This window comes from Gossypium hirsutum, chromosome D10 (genome assembly GCF_007990345.1).
Source record: "Gossypium hirsutum isolate 1008001.06 chromosome D10, Gossypium_hirsutum_v2.1, whole genome shotgun sequence".
NCBI classification, from domain to species: domain Eukaryota; kingdom Viridiplantae; phylum Streptophyta; class Magnoliopsida; order Malvales; family Malvaceae; genus Gossypium; species Gossypium hirsutum.
In genome coordinates, this window is record NC_053446.1 from 64,604,507 (window position 1) to 64,621,429 (window position 16,923).

The following is a 16,923-nucleotide window of genomic DNA, read 5'->3' on the forward strand; positions in this document are numbered from 1 at the left end:
GTGTCATGCTCAGCTGCTCAGGAAAGGTCCTCATCTGGTTGGCTCCTAGACAGTGGATGCACCAACCACATGACACCTGATGCTGCAATCTTCAAGTCTTTAGACAGAAGCTGCAGAACTAAAGTCAAGATAGGAAATGGTCATTTTATTCAAGCTGAAGGCAAGGGTGATGTGCTGATATGCACCCTTACAGGTACCAAAGTGATTTCAAATGTGCTGTTGGTGCCTGAAATTGACAGAAACCTGCTCAGCATAGCTCAGTTGCTGGAAAAAGGTTATTCAGTTGTGTTTAAAGACCACCAGTGCCAAATCAGTGATCCAAGTGGATCCAAACTGATGGCAGTCCCTATGGCTGATAAGAGCTTTGTGGTTGACTGGACAAAGAAGTCAGACATTGCCTACACAACCACTTCAGATGAATCCAAGCTGTGGCATCAAAGACTGGGACATGCCAACTTCATATCGATGGCCCGAATGATCAGAGAAGACCTGGCTGAAAACTTCATCAACTCAGTGGACCATGATGATGTATGTGAAGTATGTCAGCTAGGAAAGCAGGCCAGACTCCTATTTCCCTCGAATCAAGCCTAGAGAGCCTCTGAAAAACTCCAACTGGTGCATACTGATGTGTGTGGCCCTATGAAGACTGAGTCATTAAGTGGAAACAGGTATTTCGTACTGTTCATTGATGATTTCTCGAGATATTGCTGGATTTACTTCTTAAAACAGAAATCAGAGGTGGCCACTGTGTTTTGGAAGTTCAAAACTTCTGCTGAGACTGAAACAGGCTGCAAGGTGAAGACCATAAGGTCTGATAATGGGACTGAGTACACCTCAGCTCAGTTCCAAGCCTTCTGTGATAAGGCAGGCATCAAACATCAACTTACCAACACATATACACCTCAGCAGAATGGGGTAAGTGAAAGGAAGAATAGGAGTTTGATGGATATGGCCAGGTGCTTGATGATTCAGAAGAATCTGCCTAAAGCACTATGGGCAGAAGCAGTTAACACTGCAACATACATTCAAAATAGACTTCCAACCAAGGCTTTGGATCAAAAGACCCCATTCGAGGCCTGGTTTAGCTTCAAGCCATCATTGGCTCATCTGAAGGTCTTTGGATGCATCTATTATGCACATGTACCTGCTGTTAAAAGGGACAAATTGTCTGAAAGGGCTCGACCTGGTGTTTTGGTGGGCTATAGCACTGTTAAGAAGGGCTATAAGATTTTAGATCCTTTAACAAACAAAGTGTCAGTAAGCAGGGATGTGGTATTTGATGAGAGGTCATGTTGGAACTGGGAAAGACATGAACCTGAAGAAGTTTCTGAAGAACTTGCAACAGACCAAGCTGAGCCAGACCAAAATATCCCTGAAATGGATATTGATGATGAACCAGTCAGAGGAACAAGGCCATTGGCTGAAATTTATGAAAGGGCTCATGTAGCCATAGCTGAACCAAGCAACTTTGAAGAGGCTGAGGCTCAGTAAGGGTGGAAGCAGGCAATGGTTGAGGAGATCAGCATGATTGAGAAGAACCAGACCTGGGAATTGGTTGAAAGGCCAGTCAAAAGAAAGGTGATTGGGGTGAAATGGGTGTACAAAGCCAAGCAGAATGCTGATGGTACCTTGAACAAGCTGAAAGCAAGGCTAGTTGTCAAGGGGTTCAGTCAGAGGTATGGCTTGGACTACCTGGAGACCTTTGCACCAGTGGCCAGGCTCGACACCATCAGACTGCTGATTGCCTTAGCAGCACATCTCGAATGGAAGATCCATCAACTTGATGTGAAATCAGCCTTTCTGAATGGTTTCTTAGATGAAGACATCTATGTTGAACAACCAAAAGGGTTTGAAATAGCTGGCAGAGAGCATATGGTCTACAAACTGAAGAAGGCCCTATATGGATTAAAACAGGCTCCAAGGGCTTGGTATAGCAGAATCGATGGCTACTTGACTGATCTGGGATTCGATCGAAGCAAGAGTGAGCCAACACTGTATGTCAAGAAACAAGGGACACAAATACAACTCATTGTGTCCCTGTATGTTGATGATCTTCTGGTGACAGGAGGAGATCGAGTAGTGCTGGCTGATTTCAAGACCAAGATGCAGGAAGTGTTTGATATGTCTGATCTTGGGGAGATGTCATACTTTCTTGGAATGGAAGTGTCTCAAGTACAGAATGAGATATTTCTAAGCCAGAGAAGCTTTGCCACAAAGATTCTGACCAAGTTCTCCATGCAAAACAGCAAGGCAACTAAAACACCTGTTGCTGTTGGAGAAAAACTATCGAGCCAAGGTGATTTTAAGAAAGTTTGTGAAACAACCTACAGGAGTCTAGTTGGTTGCTTGCTATACTTGACTGCCACTAGACCAGACATCATGTATGCTGTAGGATTACTCTCAAGGTTCTTGCATTGCTGCAATGAGAAGCATTTCCAAGCTGCAAAGGGAGTGCTGAGATATGTCAAAGGCACTTTAAACTATGGTTTGAAGTACAGCAAAGAATGAAATCTGAAGCTGGTTGGCTACACTGATAGTGACTGGGCTGGCTCGATAGATGACATGAAAAGCACCTCAGGTATGCTTTTAACCTTGGTTCAGCCATGTTTTGCTGGAGCTCAAAGAAGCAAAGTCTAGTAGCTCAATCTACTGCTGAAACAGAGTATGTGGCAACAGCAAGTGCTGTCAACCAAGCCATATGGCTAAGGAAAATATTGGCTGACTTGAATGTGCATCAAGAGGAAGCTACTGAGATCTTCTGTGACAACCAATCTGCAGTAGCAATTGCTAAAAATCCAGTGTTCCATGGAAGAACAAAACATTTCAGCATCAAGTTGCATGTTGTTCGAGAAATGGAGCAAGCTCAGGAAGTAAAGCTGATCCACTGTAATTCAGAGGATCAACTTGCAGACATTTTAACCAAAGCCCTTAGTGTCACAAGGTTCGAATGTCTAAGAAAGAAGCTAGGTGTTTGCTCCATGCAAACCAAGGAGGAGTAATGAAGTTGGTTCAGCATGCAGCAAACTCAACAGCATGCAGGCCATGAAGACCAAGTCATGCAGGAGCTGCTGATGCAAGCTTATTTTGTTTATTTTGTCATTCCTAGTCAATGAAATGTAATCTTAGTTCATTTCTAACTAAGTTAGATTGTTGACTGATGTAATTAGCTTATGTATGAGTTGTAAACACAACTTTGTGTAAGTTTACAAGCCAAAATTTCAAGTTTCCATGTCTATAGTGGAGGTAGGTGATGTTTAGGTAATTGCTTACTGTTTTTGACAAGCTTAGTGCCTGTTTTATGTATTGGCATTGTGCCATTATGCATTTTATGAATGAAGTTTAGTTTGTTCATCAATTTCTCTATTCATTTTTCTTAGCTTTTCTTCCTTTCTCTTGCTCGAATTCTCTTGTTTGCTCAGCAAGTCTCGAGACTTGCTTAACAAGTCTGCACTGAATCTGTTAGTTTCAGTTACAGCACCAACAGAAACCAACAAAATCCGTCGAAGGAGAAGCTCCTGGAGAATCCACAATGGATGTCCCCTTGAGTTTAGCCAAAACCTCCTGAAGAAGACGCCTCTGATCTTCCACTGAAGAAGCTAACAGGTCAAAATCACGACGCATTGTCGCTTGAGAATCGGCAATTGCCTTGATATTATCATCCAAAACCTTAAGACGAGTTTGATGTTCACCCATGGTTGGGGAGGTTCAATGATAGCACCAATGTTACGTTCTCACAATATAAAAAATAAAAATACCAATAGAACAGTAATTTTGGGAAGAAAATGGACTGGTATTTGATGGAATTATAACGAATTACAAGGAAAATTTGCAGAAAAGAGATGAGAGAAGAAAGTTACAGACTTAGGGGATGAGAAAGGAACAGAAACATATTGCTGCAATGATGATATTTTTCTGGTATTTTTCCTCCTTAAAACCAGGATAGCTGCATGAGAGGAGTGTGAACCGTTATTCCCTTCCACGTGCAACTAGCTGAGGTGTCACTTGACAAAATCCTTCAGCCATTTGGAAGCCATTCTGGGCCGAGTGCTCCCTCTAGTAGCCTGTGTAGTGGCTATTCCAGTAGCCTTCTGCTGCCTTGGTGGGTCGTTCACAACAGACTGACATTAATAGTGACCACATATCAAAAGAAATATAAAGAAAGAAGGAAGAGCAGAATTATTGAAAAAGTTTGATCATGTGGCTATACTATATATATTTCAATGTGCAAGAAAGGAGATATATGAGTCAAATAATTTTGTCCTATTCAAATAAAAAAAATGGGGAGGCCACAATAGACCAAAGTGTCCCCTCATGCAATAAAAGGCTTTTTGTGAGTGGCTTTGGTATAGTATTCCATGTGAATGAGCACTTATTTGCCTCCACACTCTTTTATAGGCCCTATGAGGATTTAGCTATATCGCAGAAGTGAGGTTAATTTTAATGAGACTAATGATAAAATGAAACAATACTTTGAGGGTTAAATTAAATTGAATATTTTTATGATAGCGAAAATGTAATTTTACCATTTTAATAGTCTATATATAAAAAGATCAAATAAATTTTTTAGCCTTAATTTGATCTTTACTTTTTAAAATTACATAAAAGTTCAGAATTAAAAAGAACACATATTTTCAGTAAAATCCATTAAAAAATTGTGGAAAACACTCTTTAAAGTTCGTGGAAAAAAGGGATAAGAAGGGGTGACTATTAGGAAAGCTGCATAAGCACTTTTGTTTGTGATCTATCAACAACTTGTGGCTTCATATTGTGAAGTTATAAAATATAAAGTTATAAACATTCAAGAAATTAATTTCACTAAATAGATTCAAATTATAGCAGCGACCAAATTGGTGTCCACGCATTTCTTTGTAAAAGCGTGTTCTCACTGACCTATATGATTCCACACGTAATGAATTAATTGGCCAACAACCTCAAAGTTTCTATTTATGATCTATCATGTAAACATAGGGGAAGACTTAACAAGAAAAATTTGTCAAGTCGCCAGAAAAGGAAAAGAACTGAAATGGCGGAGATAGCTGTGGGTATAGTTATTGATAGATTAATTTCATTCCTTGGTGCGGAGGTGAAACTATTTGGACGGCTTAAGAAAGAAGTTGAAGACATCCGGATCGAGCTCGACTACATTGCTTGTTTCCTTAGACAAGCAGATCCAATGGTAGACAAAGAGGATTCCAATGGTGGCTTCAAACTATGGGTGCAACATGTAAGGGAGGTGGCTTTCCAGATAGAAGATGTTATGGATGAATACAAGCTTTATCATGTTCCAGTTGCACAACATCAGCAGCAGCAAGGTTTAATGGCTTCCCTGAGCAGAATAGCTCATATGGTCCAGACCGTGAAAAGGCATCTCCAGGCAGCATCAAAGATCAGAGATATCAAAACATCTGTTAATGAAATCAAGGAAAGAAGTGAAAGATACAGGTTCAACACCCTGCAACATGTTCCAGGTGAGAACTGTAACGAGCCGATTGACCCTCGAATGGGACTTCATTTTGTCAACAGTGAAGCACTCGTGGGCATTGATTCTTCTCGACAAGAGTTGGCCCGTAGATTGGCAGATGCAGAGCTGAAACGCACAATTGTTTCAGTGGTGGGGATGGGAGGGGTTGGGAAGACGACCCTTGTTAAGAAAGCTTTTGATGATGAAATCATGGCAGGACACTTCGACTGCCATGCTTGGATCACCGTCTCTCAATCATACAGGGTGGAGGTGTTGCTAAGGACCATGATGAAGCAGATGTATGAGTCTCGAAAGCAGTCCCCACCTGTTAGGGTCGACGCAATGGATGGTGTAGAATTGATAAGCATATGCAGAGACTATCTATATGATAAAAGTTACATCGTGGTGTTTGATGATGTATGGAAGGAAGATTTTTGGCGACATATAGAACATGCTTTATTGGATAACAACAAAGGAAGCAGAATTTTAATGACAACAAGAAGTATGAATACTGCTGAGTTTTGCAAGAAATCTTCACTAGTTCATGTCCATAATTTGGAACCTCTTCCACTAGAACAGGCACAGGAGCTCTTACGCAGAACTGCTTTTCAGTATGATGAAGATAAACAATGCCCTGAAGAGTTGAATGGTTTAACTTTTGAATTAGTCAAAAGATGTGAAGGACTTCCCCTTGCAGTTGTGGCCATTGCTGGACTTTTGGCAACCAAAGGCAAGGATGTTGGTCAATGGAAACGCTTACTTGATAGCCTTAGTGCTGAGCTAGACAGTAGTCCACATCTTTCATATGTAAAACAGATACTTTCTTTTAGTTATTATGATCTGCCTTACCATCTCAAGGGTTGTTTCTTGTTCATGGGCATGTTTCCTGAAGATTATCCCATAAGTTGCAAGAGACTGATTCGGCTGTGGATCGCAGAGGGGTTCGTAAAAGGGAAACACAATATGACCTTAGAAGAAGTTGCGATGACGTACCTATCCGAATTGATTAACAGAAGCTTGGTTCAAGTATCAGTGATTGATTCTATTGGCAATGTCAGAAACTGCCAGCTCCATGATTTGATGCGCGAAGTTGTTGTTTCCAAGTCCAAAGAACTGAGTTTCATTCAAACATGTCCAGAAAATTTGTCCAACCATTATCGTGTAGCTCGACATCTTTCCATCTGCAACAAATCAAACAATTTCCCAATGGTTGTTGGTAATTATCAAACTCATTCAGCAATTTTCTTTGACATAGAAGAGTTACCTAAATCATTCTGCTTCTTACAGTTCACAAAGTCCAAATTGTTGAAAGAACTGGACTTTGAAGGAGCCCCATTGACTTATATTCCAGAGGAACTGGGAAATCTGTTCAATTTGAAATACTTGAGCATAAGGGACACAAAGGTGAAAAAGCTCCCAAGATCTATAGGTAAATTGCATAAGCTTCAAACTTTGGATCTAAAACGTTCTTTTGTAAGCGAGTTACCAGTTGAAATCAACATGCTCTTCAATCTTCAATATCTTGTAGCTTACTACAAAGATAAACAAAGCATCTACAGTATCAATACTCGAAGAGGGATGAAGTTATATTCCAACTTTGGGAGCTTAGAGTCCTTAGAAAAGCTGTATGAGGTGGACTTGGAGGCCTACAGTGGTGGTAACTTCTTTCGCGAGTTAGCAAGATTGAAGCGGTTGAGAAAACTATGCATCACTAAACTAAAATCAGAAAGTGTGAATGCTTTATGTGATGCAATACAGCAGATGATCCACCTTCAGTCATTGAGAATTTCTTCTATAAAAGAGGAAGAGCTTCTTCACCTACATAAAATGTCATCCCCTCCGGTTTTTCTCCGTTGCCTCAGGCTACGAGGAAGATTAATGAAGTTACCTGGTTGGATTTATGAACTGAGGAACCTCACAAAACTTACCTTAGAATGGTCAAGAATATCAGATGATTCACTTCAAATCCTTGGTGTTCTACCAAATTTACTCTTCTTTTGGATTTTTGAGGGATACAGTGGAGCTCAACTGCATTTTCACAAGAATCACTTTAAGAAACTCAAGGACTTGAGGCTTTGCTGGTTAAATGATTTAAAGAGACTGATAATAGATGAAGGATCATTAACACTTGTAGAACATCTAGAACTTGGACCTAGCCCCCAATTGGAGGAGTTGCCTGCTACCATTTCTCATCTAAAATGTCTGAAGACTCTTTCATTTAACAATATGCCCATGGAGTCGGTTCGAAAATTGTTGCCTGATGGAGGCTCTGATCATTGGAAAGTCAGGCATATTCCAAATATCTATTTCCTTTACTTCACGGTTAAAGGAACACAGCATGAAACCTACAAGCTTGGTGATTCACGCTTGTTAGAACTCCTTAGTTGAAGCACTTGGATGGATCTCCTTCCATGTCTTAAAATTCCGATGTTGGTACTGTGTCAGACACAGTTGAGTGGCCAATAAAGAGGTATGTTCAATCTTTTTCTATGTCTTAACATGCATTTGAGTGGTCCTTAGAGGATCATATCTCCATAACCATATTATTTCAAGAAAAAAGAGCGAGAGCAACATAGATTTTACATTGTTCTGGTTTGCTATTTCTTTTATTTTATGTTTTTTGGATGATTTTACTTGTAGGACAGGGCAGGGACTCAATGGTTTTCAGATGGATCAATTCAACTGAATGTAGAATAACCATATAGGAAGAGACTAAATTTGAATCTACCAGTCTAACTGGTTATAATTACTTACCAGATCAATGTGGTTGATTGATGTATGTTTCCTTCCCGGCCCCCAATCTCATAAATAGCTCCTTGTACCTTATGTCGTTTTTGCTTGTTATATTATACTCATTGTTTCACTTCACGTCAATAGCTTCCACCTCAAAACCTAGAAAATATCATCTTACATGCAATGGTAAATTACAGGTTGCGTACATGGAAGACAGTTTTCCAAATAAAAAGGTAATAAGTTAAGCAACGAAGTATATAAAAAAGGACTAAATGAGAGGAAATAAATAAATGAACTAAAGAGGGTTAAGCCTTTAAAATACAATGAACTACAAGAAGTACATTCAGAAGTTGCAATCAACAAAGCTATGTTACCTGGACTCTTTAATTTCCTAAAGTACTTATTTGGACATAGGAACGTGGTATGATCCTCCAAACATATTAAAGTCTTCAAAAAAAAAAAAGAAGAAAAAGCATACTCATATCATACACATACAATACTCAAGCCAAATTTAGGTAACAGAGCTCCACAGGAAGAAAGTGTGGAGTTTCTTAATCTATTATACAAACAGGGGCAACTGAAGCAACTTGAAATTCCAATAAACCAAATATATAGAGCAACTAAAACATCAAGTTCCAATGAACCGAACATCCATATACGCAAGAAAATGCATAGCCAACAAAAGAGGGAGAATCCATATAAAACTTCATGCAAACTGATAAAACAAAAGATAAAAAATATCAAATTTACAATGAAAGCGCATAAAGAGAGGACTGTGAAAGAGTTAATAGCCAAAAAGTTGAGAGAAAGTGATTCAAGGCAGAAAAATTGAAACTCAAAGCTACTGCCTCAGCCAGTATCATACATCTACAGCTTAATTGAAGTTGATTTCAGCTTCCATTATTACCCATTTTATTCTTTCCATAAGAGATTGAAGCAGAAAAAGGCTTAAACCAGAGTCAGCAAATTTCAACATCTCACCTTTGATTTTATTAAACTATTGATCCCGAAAAGAAACATTGTTCAGGAACTGATAACAAAAAGCATTGAAGTTTGTAGCAATGCATTCATAACTCCAATAAATAGAAGAGCTACAATATTAAAACTAACAAAAAGGGAGAGTAGGCTATAGTTTAACTGGTGATCATTGTGCCAGCGCCCTCATCGGTCATAATCTCATGAAGCAACGAGTGCTCAACACGACCGTCAATAATGCTAGCAGTGGTAACCCCTTGAGCAAGCGATCGAATACAACAATTCACTTTGGGAATCATCCCACCGCCTACCTTCCCTTCCTCAACCATTTTCTTCACTCCCTTTATATCAATCTCTTTCACCAAGCTTCCAGGGTCCTCTCGGTTTCTCAGAATCCCTGCGACGTCGGTCAACAGAATCAGTTTCTCACCCCCCAATGCCGCCGCCACCTCACCAGCTACCGTGTCTGCATTGATGTTGTAAGGCTGACCATACTCATCCGCCGCCACTGAAGCAATCACCGGGATGCTTCCGTTGTCCACGATCGTTTGGAGGACTGTGGGGTCCACTCTCGCAACCTCTCCGACAAACCCCAACTGTGCAGCGTTTGGGCTGGGCCTGGCAACTAAAAGGCGGCCGTCCATGCCAGAAAGGCCCACGGCGGTGGCTCCAGCGTAATTGATACGAGAAACCAGGTCTTTGTTAACTTTTCCAACAAGGACCATAGAAACAACTTCCATGGTCCTGGCGTCGGTTACACGGAGCCCATCGCGGAACTGAGCGGGGATATTGAGCTGATTGAGAAGGACGTTGATTTCAGGACCACCGCCATGGACGAGGACGGGACGGAGGCCAACGCAGGAGAGGAGGACGAGGTCCCTGACAACAGAGGCCTTGAGCTCCGCAGATTTCATGGCGGCACCTCCGTATTTGACGACAATGGTTTTTCCCCTAAATTTCTGAATGTAGGGGAGTGATTCAGAGAGGATTCGAACTCGAAGTTGAAGATCGGAATTGGTGAGAGAGGGAAGAGGCGGGTCATTGAGGGCGGTGGAGGAGGGTGAAGAAGCTCTAATGGAAAGACGAAGGCGACGAGAATTGGGGGTTTGGAGAATCTGAAGTTGAGGTTTAGGGTTTCTGCTTTTGATTTTGCCTTTGTTAGGGAGAGAAATGAAAGGGGGTCCTGTGAAGAGCAAAAATGGAGAGATTTGCCGGTGGCTGTTGCGCCCATTTTTCTATCTTCCTCTCCTCTTCTCTGCTGCTTTGGCTCTGGCTTAGAAGGAGCTAATGGTGCACCCACTCATTCACGACCCAGGAGTGTAAGCAAATTATTACATTCTATTTTCAAAAGAATTTATAATAATTAAAAAGATAAAATAAGAAACTAAAATGAAATTTTATTAAAATCCAACAGTGTGATATTATCCTTCATCCTTATTATTATATTAAAAAAATTATAAAAAAAAGTATGTAAAAACAGGATAATATCATTTGTTTTGGACGAAAGACTTCAATTTAACTTTATTTTCGATCTCAACCATATTGACACAATTATCTCCTTTTCTTTCTTATCAAACAATTGAAAAGGTCACATTAATTATATATATTATTGACATCTAAGTAATATTTAAATTATTATGAGAAAATATTGTTTTAATATAAAATTTAATAAATTATGATCTGTCATGTCAAATAATCAATAACAAGACTATGTATAGAAGTGTATCTGAATCCATTGTTGAAGATTGCCTAGAAAGTTTTGATCTTTCAAGAAAATAGTTTTTCTTCTAGTATATCTCTGAAATGGGGATGGAAAAGATATATGAGATAACTCTATTTCTTGGGAACCACTATCTCTTTAAATAATTGATTATTAAATTAGTTTTGAGTATTTATAATTTGACCCCTCATCAAGTTATAAATACAACTTACAACTTATGATATCTACATATTATTTTCATGACACTTTGATACCTATGACACTTATAACATAATTGGTCACTTAATTTTGATCATATTTTATAATAGCATTATACATTATATATATGTGTCCATAATTGGGGATTTTAATCCAACAATCTCCCACTTGGGCAACATATATTTCCTGATAAATGTACAACTTTATGGGCTCAAAATTTTCTATAATATAACAAGTATTCTATAACAGTCTTGTCCATCAACTATATCCATATAGGATCAAATTAGTCTTTGTCATATTAATCATGACTAAACTCATCAATAGTCACATATACAAATATAGTCAAATGATATGGATCAATCATAGATGTGTAGCATGGAAATTACATGCAATGTGAACCAAACATGCATATTTCCAACTGGTCATCCTTAAACTTAAGCGATGTCAATATCAAACAGAATGAATAAATTAAATATTTCATTTCTGATCAGAAAATAACCAAATACATAAATGTCTGAAAACAAACATAAAACAAATAAAGCACAAACCCTCACTAAACCATGATGCCCTCAAATAATATAACATGCTGGGGAATGTGCCCATCTTGTATTAAACATGTAACTGTTTTCTATTTATTTGAACGATGAATAAATAAATAAAGTTAATTTCACATTCCACTATTATGTAATTGTATTTTCTGTTTTTTATATTTTGCATGCATAGCGAAATTGTGACAAACAAATATTAGCTCATTGATTGTCTAAAGTTCAAATTGAAGATAAGTGACATTGTAAATAACGTTTACATTGCGAGAAAGAAAACTTACTTCAGTAGATAATCTAAATGAGTTTGTAATTTTGTAAAAGAATCAAAGTGAGCATTTGATTCAAATACTGAGAAGGATTATTATGTCGTCTACAATTCCAATTGGGGAGATGACTAGTCTTGGCTATTGGAGCAGTTGACTCCACAGGTAGAAACATAGATGTATTCATTGGTAGAATGATATATTGGACTAGACTCAAGATGAATTAATTCTGAATTTGTTTGTGAATTAATTCACTTGTGACGTTCATGGTGTGATTTACCTAAATCCTAAGTTAGTCACTGACCATGCGTATGTAACTCATGTGCTTTAATATAATTGGAGGCTTATGCTATAAAGATGATCGAGCCCATAGCCGATATGTTGGGTACATGATTTGTGTATGGCATGGCTTTACTAGAAATAGTGGAATTCATAACTCAATTAAAGAATTAATGATATCCTATTATTGGCATTGTTTGGATTGATAAATATGGAACGTGGTGACGGATCGCTAGTTCTCGAATGAGTAATTTATCATAATCATTTGTTGACAGTGACCATATTAATCATTAAGAAGACACAATGGTGACAATGAGATAAAATATGATTGTATTAAGTGAACGAATTTAACTCAAAGGAATCAAAGATATCATATGAGGATAACAACACTTGATGAGGTCATTGGACAAAGTAGTTGAATGAATTGCTTTCACAAACAGTATACAATAAGGAGTTTTCAATCATGGTATTTCTTGTGGACTGACTCTATGATTAAGTAATTGTGAATTATCGAAACGATGCTTCTGGACATAATTGCAATCATTAGAGAATAATTGTATATGTTTGATTGGTCCCTCCGTTAGCTCAACAAAAGCTTGATCGAACTGCATTTGAATCAAAAATAAATTCTACGACTTTGGGAATAATTTAATTGAGTTAATTTATTCAATGTGGAAATAAATTAGGTGGTCGTAAGAAATATTCAACTAGAGAATTTGATTAAAGAATTATCTTGAAAAATTAATTTGGAAAATCTAAGTGATTTTTGGAAAAATTAATTTTGATCAAGTTAAATTAAATTAATCAAATCAATTAAAATTAATTTGATATTATTGGAAATTAATTTTCAAGTTAGACAATTGGACCAATAAGTAATTGAACTTGAAAATTAGACCTGAGATCGTAAATTGGGCCTGGGAGCCCAAAATCGAGACCAAGACCCAAAAACTGGTCAAATCGAGCCCAATATGTTAAACCGGGCTGACAATCCAACAAGTGGCTAGATTGGACCGGTCGGGTCGTCATTGACCTGGACCGAATCGACAGTAGTCGAACTGGCTCAGGGGTGCCATATGGATGTCTGTAATGACCCAAATTCAAAGTTATCGGAACAGTGGTTTTGAGACCACAAATCCAATGAGGAAAAATTTATTTTTCTTATATTTTTATGGTCTACGATTTTATAAAATGATTTGGTGAAAATTTCGTTCAAAAATTTCAACGTTTGGGCACTTAATTTAGTTAAAATGACTAAATTGTAAAAAGTGCAAAAGTTGAGTTCTACATGTTAGAGGTGCCCAATTGTTATGAAACTTTAAATTGGAGGTCCTTATATGGTAATTAGACCCTTGGTTAAGTTGGTAGACAAAAATAGACATGAGATAAGTGAAATATAATATTTTTAAGTTAGGGGTAATTTGGTAATCTAGTAATTAAAATGAATTAAAAGGGAAAAAGATGGCAAATTGTGCTCATCTTCTTCATTTGGACGAAATCAGCAAGGGGGGAAGCCATAGTTAGGGTTTTGAAGCTTCCAAGCTCCATAGTAAGTGATCCCAAGCCTCGTTTTTAATGTTCTATTCGTTTTTGAGATCCCGGTAGCTTAATTTAGCTTATTCTAGCAATAATTTAACCTAGGGTTTATATTTGGAAAAATACCTGTACAGCCCAATTATTGCCCGGGCCCAATTAACAGAGCCCAAACACCAACCCACAAGCCCAATTACAACCCAAACCTGAGGCCCAAATTCGGAGCCCAATTCCCCCCAAAAATCCAACTAGGGTTTCAGAAAAATGAAACCCTAGCCAAACCTAGCGCCGCACCCATCCCTCTGCCCTTCGCCTTGTCCCATCGCCACCCACCGTGCCTAGCTTCATCAACACCTGCAAAATGGCAGAAAAAGCCGGAGCACGCAACAGATAGTGCAAAGCAATAGAATACAACCAAAAAATACAATGTAAATTGGCTATAAAAGCCAAACAATATCTCTGTACATTTTTTAGAGACAGCATTTTGAATTCAAGAAAAAGAAAAAGCAAATCAAAAAAGGTTGACTCTAGTTATTTCTACTCTGTTCTCGTGTTCTTATTCATTTTATTTCTTTTATTTTTGTTTATTTTTCTGCAATCGTTTAATAAATAAAGCGGGACTAAAAGGGAAAGGGGAAGATACCTTACTGCTTCGGTTGTAACAGCCCGATTCTGGGCCTAGTCGGAATAGTGGTTTCGGGACCACAAATCCGACGAGGGAAAATATGGTTATTATTATATTTTTATGATCTACAATTTCACGGAAAGTTTTCGTAAAAATTTCGTTCGAAAATTTCGACGTTTGGGCACTCAATTTAGTCAAAAGGACTAAATTGTAAATAGTGCAAAAGTTGAGTTCTATATGTAGAAGTATCTAATTGATATGAAATTTTAAATTGGAGGTCTTTATGTGGTAATTAGACCATTAGTTAGTTGATGGACAAAAATAGACATAAGAAATGAGAGAAATAGATTTTTTTTAAGTGGGGGCATATTAGTCATTTGGTAATAAAAAAAATAAAATGGGAAAAAGATGACAAAAATCATCATCTTCCTCATTAGTTGCTGCCGAAATTTGAAGGAAGCCATAGCTAAGGTTTCTTTGCTTTCTCAAGCTCATAGTAAGTGCATCCTAGCCCCGTTTTTAATGTTCTTCGCATTTTTGGAATCCTCGTAACTCGGTTTAGCTTATTCTAGCAATAATTCGTGTTAGGGCTCATATTTGGAAAAATACCCATAGGTGAAATGTGTTTATTTTGCTGTTTTATGGTGGAATATGAAGCTATAAATTATGTTAAACAACTTTTGCTAAGCAATTTTAAGCGAAAACGGGTAAATAGACATAATCGGTAAAAATAATTAATATTCAAAAGTATGTGTTGGAGTGGGAATTTGATGTTTCCATAGAAGGGAAAAATGTTCAGCATGTTATAAAACTTAAGAATAAGTGATGAAGTTTAATTTCCGAGCTTGGGGACAAAAGTGTAATTACGCAAAAGTTTGGGGGCAAAATTGTAATTTTTCAAAAAGTCGGGTGGTGGATTATTTTAATGAGTGTGAACATTAAATGAGTTAAATTTGCTATTATAGATCAAGAAAGACGTGAAGAGTATATCAAACGGGGAAAAGAAAAGATAGGGGAGTAAAGTGCAAAATTACGATATTTTGCACCGAGGTAAGTAAACACGTGACTTAATGTATTATTTTGATATTATTTGATATATGTTGAGATTTATTTGGAATTAAAATAAATGTTTGGCCATATCCTAAAAATGTTGTTAAATCGGGAAAGGTGGTAAAGGGTTGCAATATATGGTTTATGGGTTGAACACTCGGAATAAGCCGGAGTATGTTGTATATAAAGGGGTTGCTGTGTGCTGATTCCCCGATTCATTGGTGGTGCTATGTGTGTGATCCACCATATCTTTGAAATGTGAAAAGGGGGTTGCTATGTGCTGATTCCCCCGAGGGGTTGCTAAGTGCTGATTCCCCGGTTCATTGGTGGTGCTAAGTGCGATATCCACCATATCTTTGAAATGTGAAAGGGGGTTGCTATGTGCTGATTCCCCCGAGGGGTTGCTAAGTGCTGATTCCCCGATTCAGCGGTGGTGCTAAGTGCGAGATCCACCAATAACGGTTAACATTCCAAGTGTTCAACGAAAAAGTGTGGAAAATGAATATTTCCATATGGTGGAAAATTTTATGGGGTAAATATTGAGTTGAATACTAAATCGACCCATGTATGAGATGGGAGAAAATATCAAAAACGCAAAAGGAACGATTTAATTATAAACTGTGTTGAACAACAGCAGTTGGGTAACTTTGAAAAATCACCATAAATGGTGGAAAATGAATGGGAAGCTGAATAATATATGAAATTGAAGCTGAATGTGTCTATTTTCATATGAAAGAAATAGAATAAGCAAAAGAGTTGTATTTTTGGAGATATCTGAATTTTACTGAAACAGGGCTGGATTGATTTCGAGATCCCCTGTTCTAATTTTGGAAAATTACCAAAAATTGTAAAAAAATAATTATGGCATGAAATTTATATCCCTGGAATCCTTATTGAGTCTATTTTTATTAGAAACAAGAAAAAACATTTTTCAAATTTTGTACAGAGAGTTAAGTAAATTTTAGTGAGGAAGGGTCAGAACAGTTGGGCAGTGAAACAGGGGAAGGTTTAATGAATAAACTGTACTAATTGGCTGGGTTAAAAATTCTTAAATTTTTATGGTGAAATGGTATATGAGTCTAGTTTCAGGTAAAATTTACGAAACTCAATTTGGAGCCCTGTAGCTCCAGATAAAAATAAATTAGCGACTATGACGCAGAAAAACAGCTTGCTGGAAATTGCCTAAACAATAAAGTTATTCATGAATAAGTTTATATTTTGGTGTAGTTATGGGAGTAATTACTTATTTATCATGTGTTTACTTACTAAGCTATATGCTTACTCGATTTTATTTTTCTCTTGGTTATAGTGACTTCCAACAACTCGGAAATTGGAACGAAGTCAGACAATCATCTACACTATCCTTCACATTTGGGGTATTTTACTACTAGTGTTCCGAAATTTTATGGCATGTATAGACACTTTATGTAATGTGGGATCATCATGTAAATATATGTTATGGTTCCCTTTTAAATGTAGTGTTTATTAATAGTTAAACTATATGTGTGTTTATACAAATGAAATTGGTTGGTATATTGGAATGT

The 16,923-nt window shown here is 37.6% G+C and overlaps 2 protein-coding genes across 3 annotated transcripts; one reads left to right on the forward strand and one right to left on the reverse strand.

The window, feature by feature from the left end:
- The first annotated feature begins 4,632 nt into the window (after positions 1-4,632).
- On the forward strand, positions 4,633-8,329 carry LOC121222582 (disease resistance protein RPM1). 2 transcript variants are annotated; one of them, XM_041103619.1, is made up of 3 exons: positions 4,633-6,890; positions 6,990-7,931; positions 8,102-8,329. In XM_041103619.1, the coding sequence occupies exons 1-2, from the start codon at positions 5,024-5,026 to the stop codon at positions 7,847-7,849; spliced, it is 2,727 nt and encodes a 908-aa protein (XP_040959553.1). In that variant the 5' UTR covers positions 4,633-5,023; the 3' UTR covers positions 7,850-7,931; positions 8,102-8,329. The 2 variants fall into 2 exon arrangements, with proteins under 2 accessions (XP_040959553.1, XP_040959552.1); XM_041103618.1 differs by having other exon boundaries at positions 4,634-7,931.
- Positions 8,330-9,161: 832 nt separating this feature from the next.
- LOC107920004 (acetylglutamate kinase, chloroplastic-like) lies at positions 9,162-10,533 on the reverse strand. Its single transcript, XM_041103620.1, has one exon. The coding sequence runs from the start codon at positions 10,081-10,083 to the stop codon at positions 9,328-9,330; it is 756 nt and encodes a 251-aa protein (XP_040959554.1). The 5' UTR covers positions 10,084-10,533; the 3' UTR covers positions 9,162-9,327.
- Between the last annotated feature and the right edge of the window lie 6,390 nt (positions 10,534-16,923).

Coding starts and splice junctions, on each gene's coding strand:
- LOC121222582 (XM_041103618.1), top strand. CDS start 5,024: ATGGCGGAGATAGCTGTGGGTATAGTTATTGATAGATTAATTTCATTC.
- LOC107920004 (XM_041103620.1), bottom strand. CDS start 10,083: ATGAAATCTGCGGAGCTCAAGGCCTCTGTTGTCAGGGACCTCGTCCTC.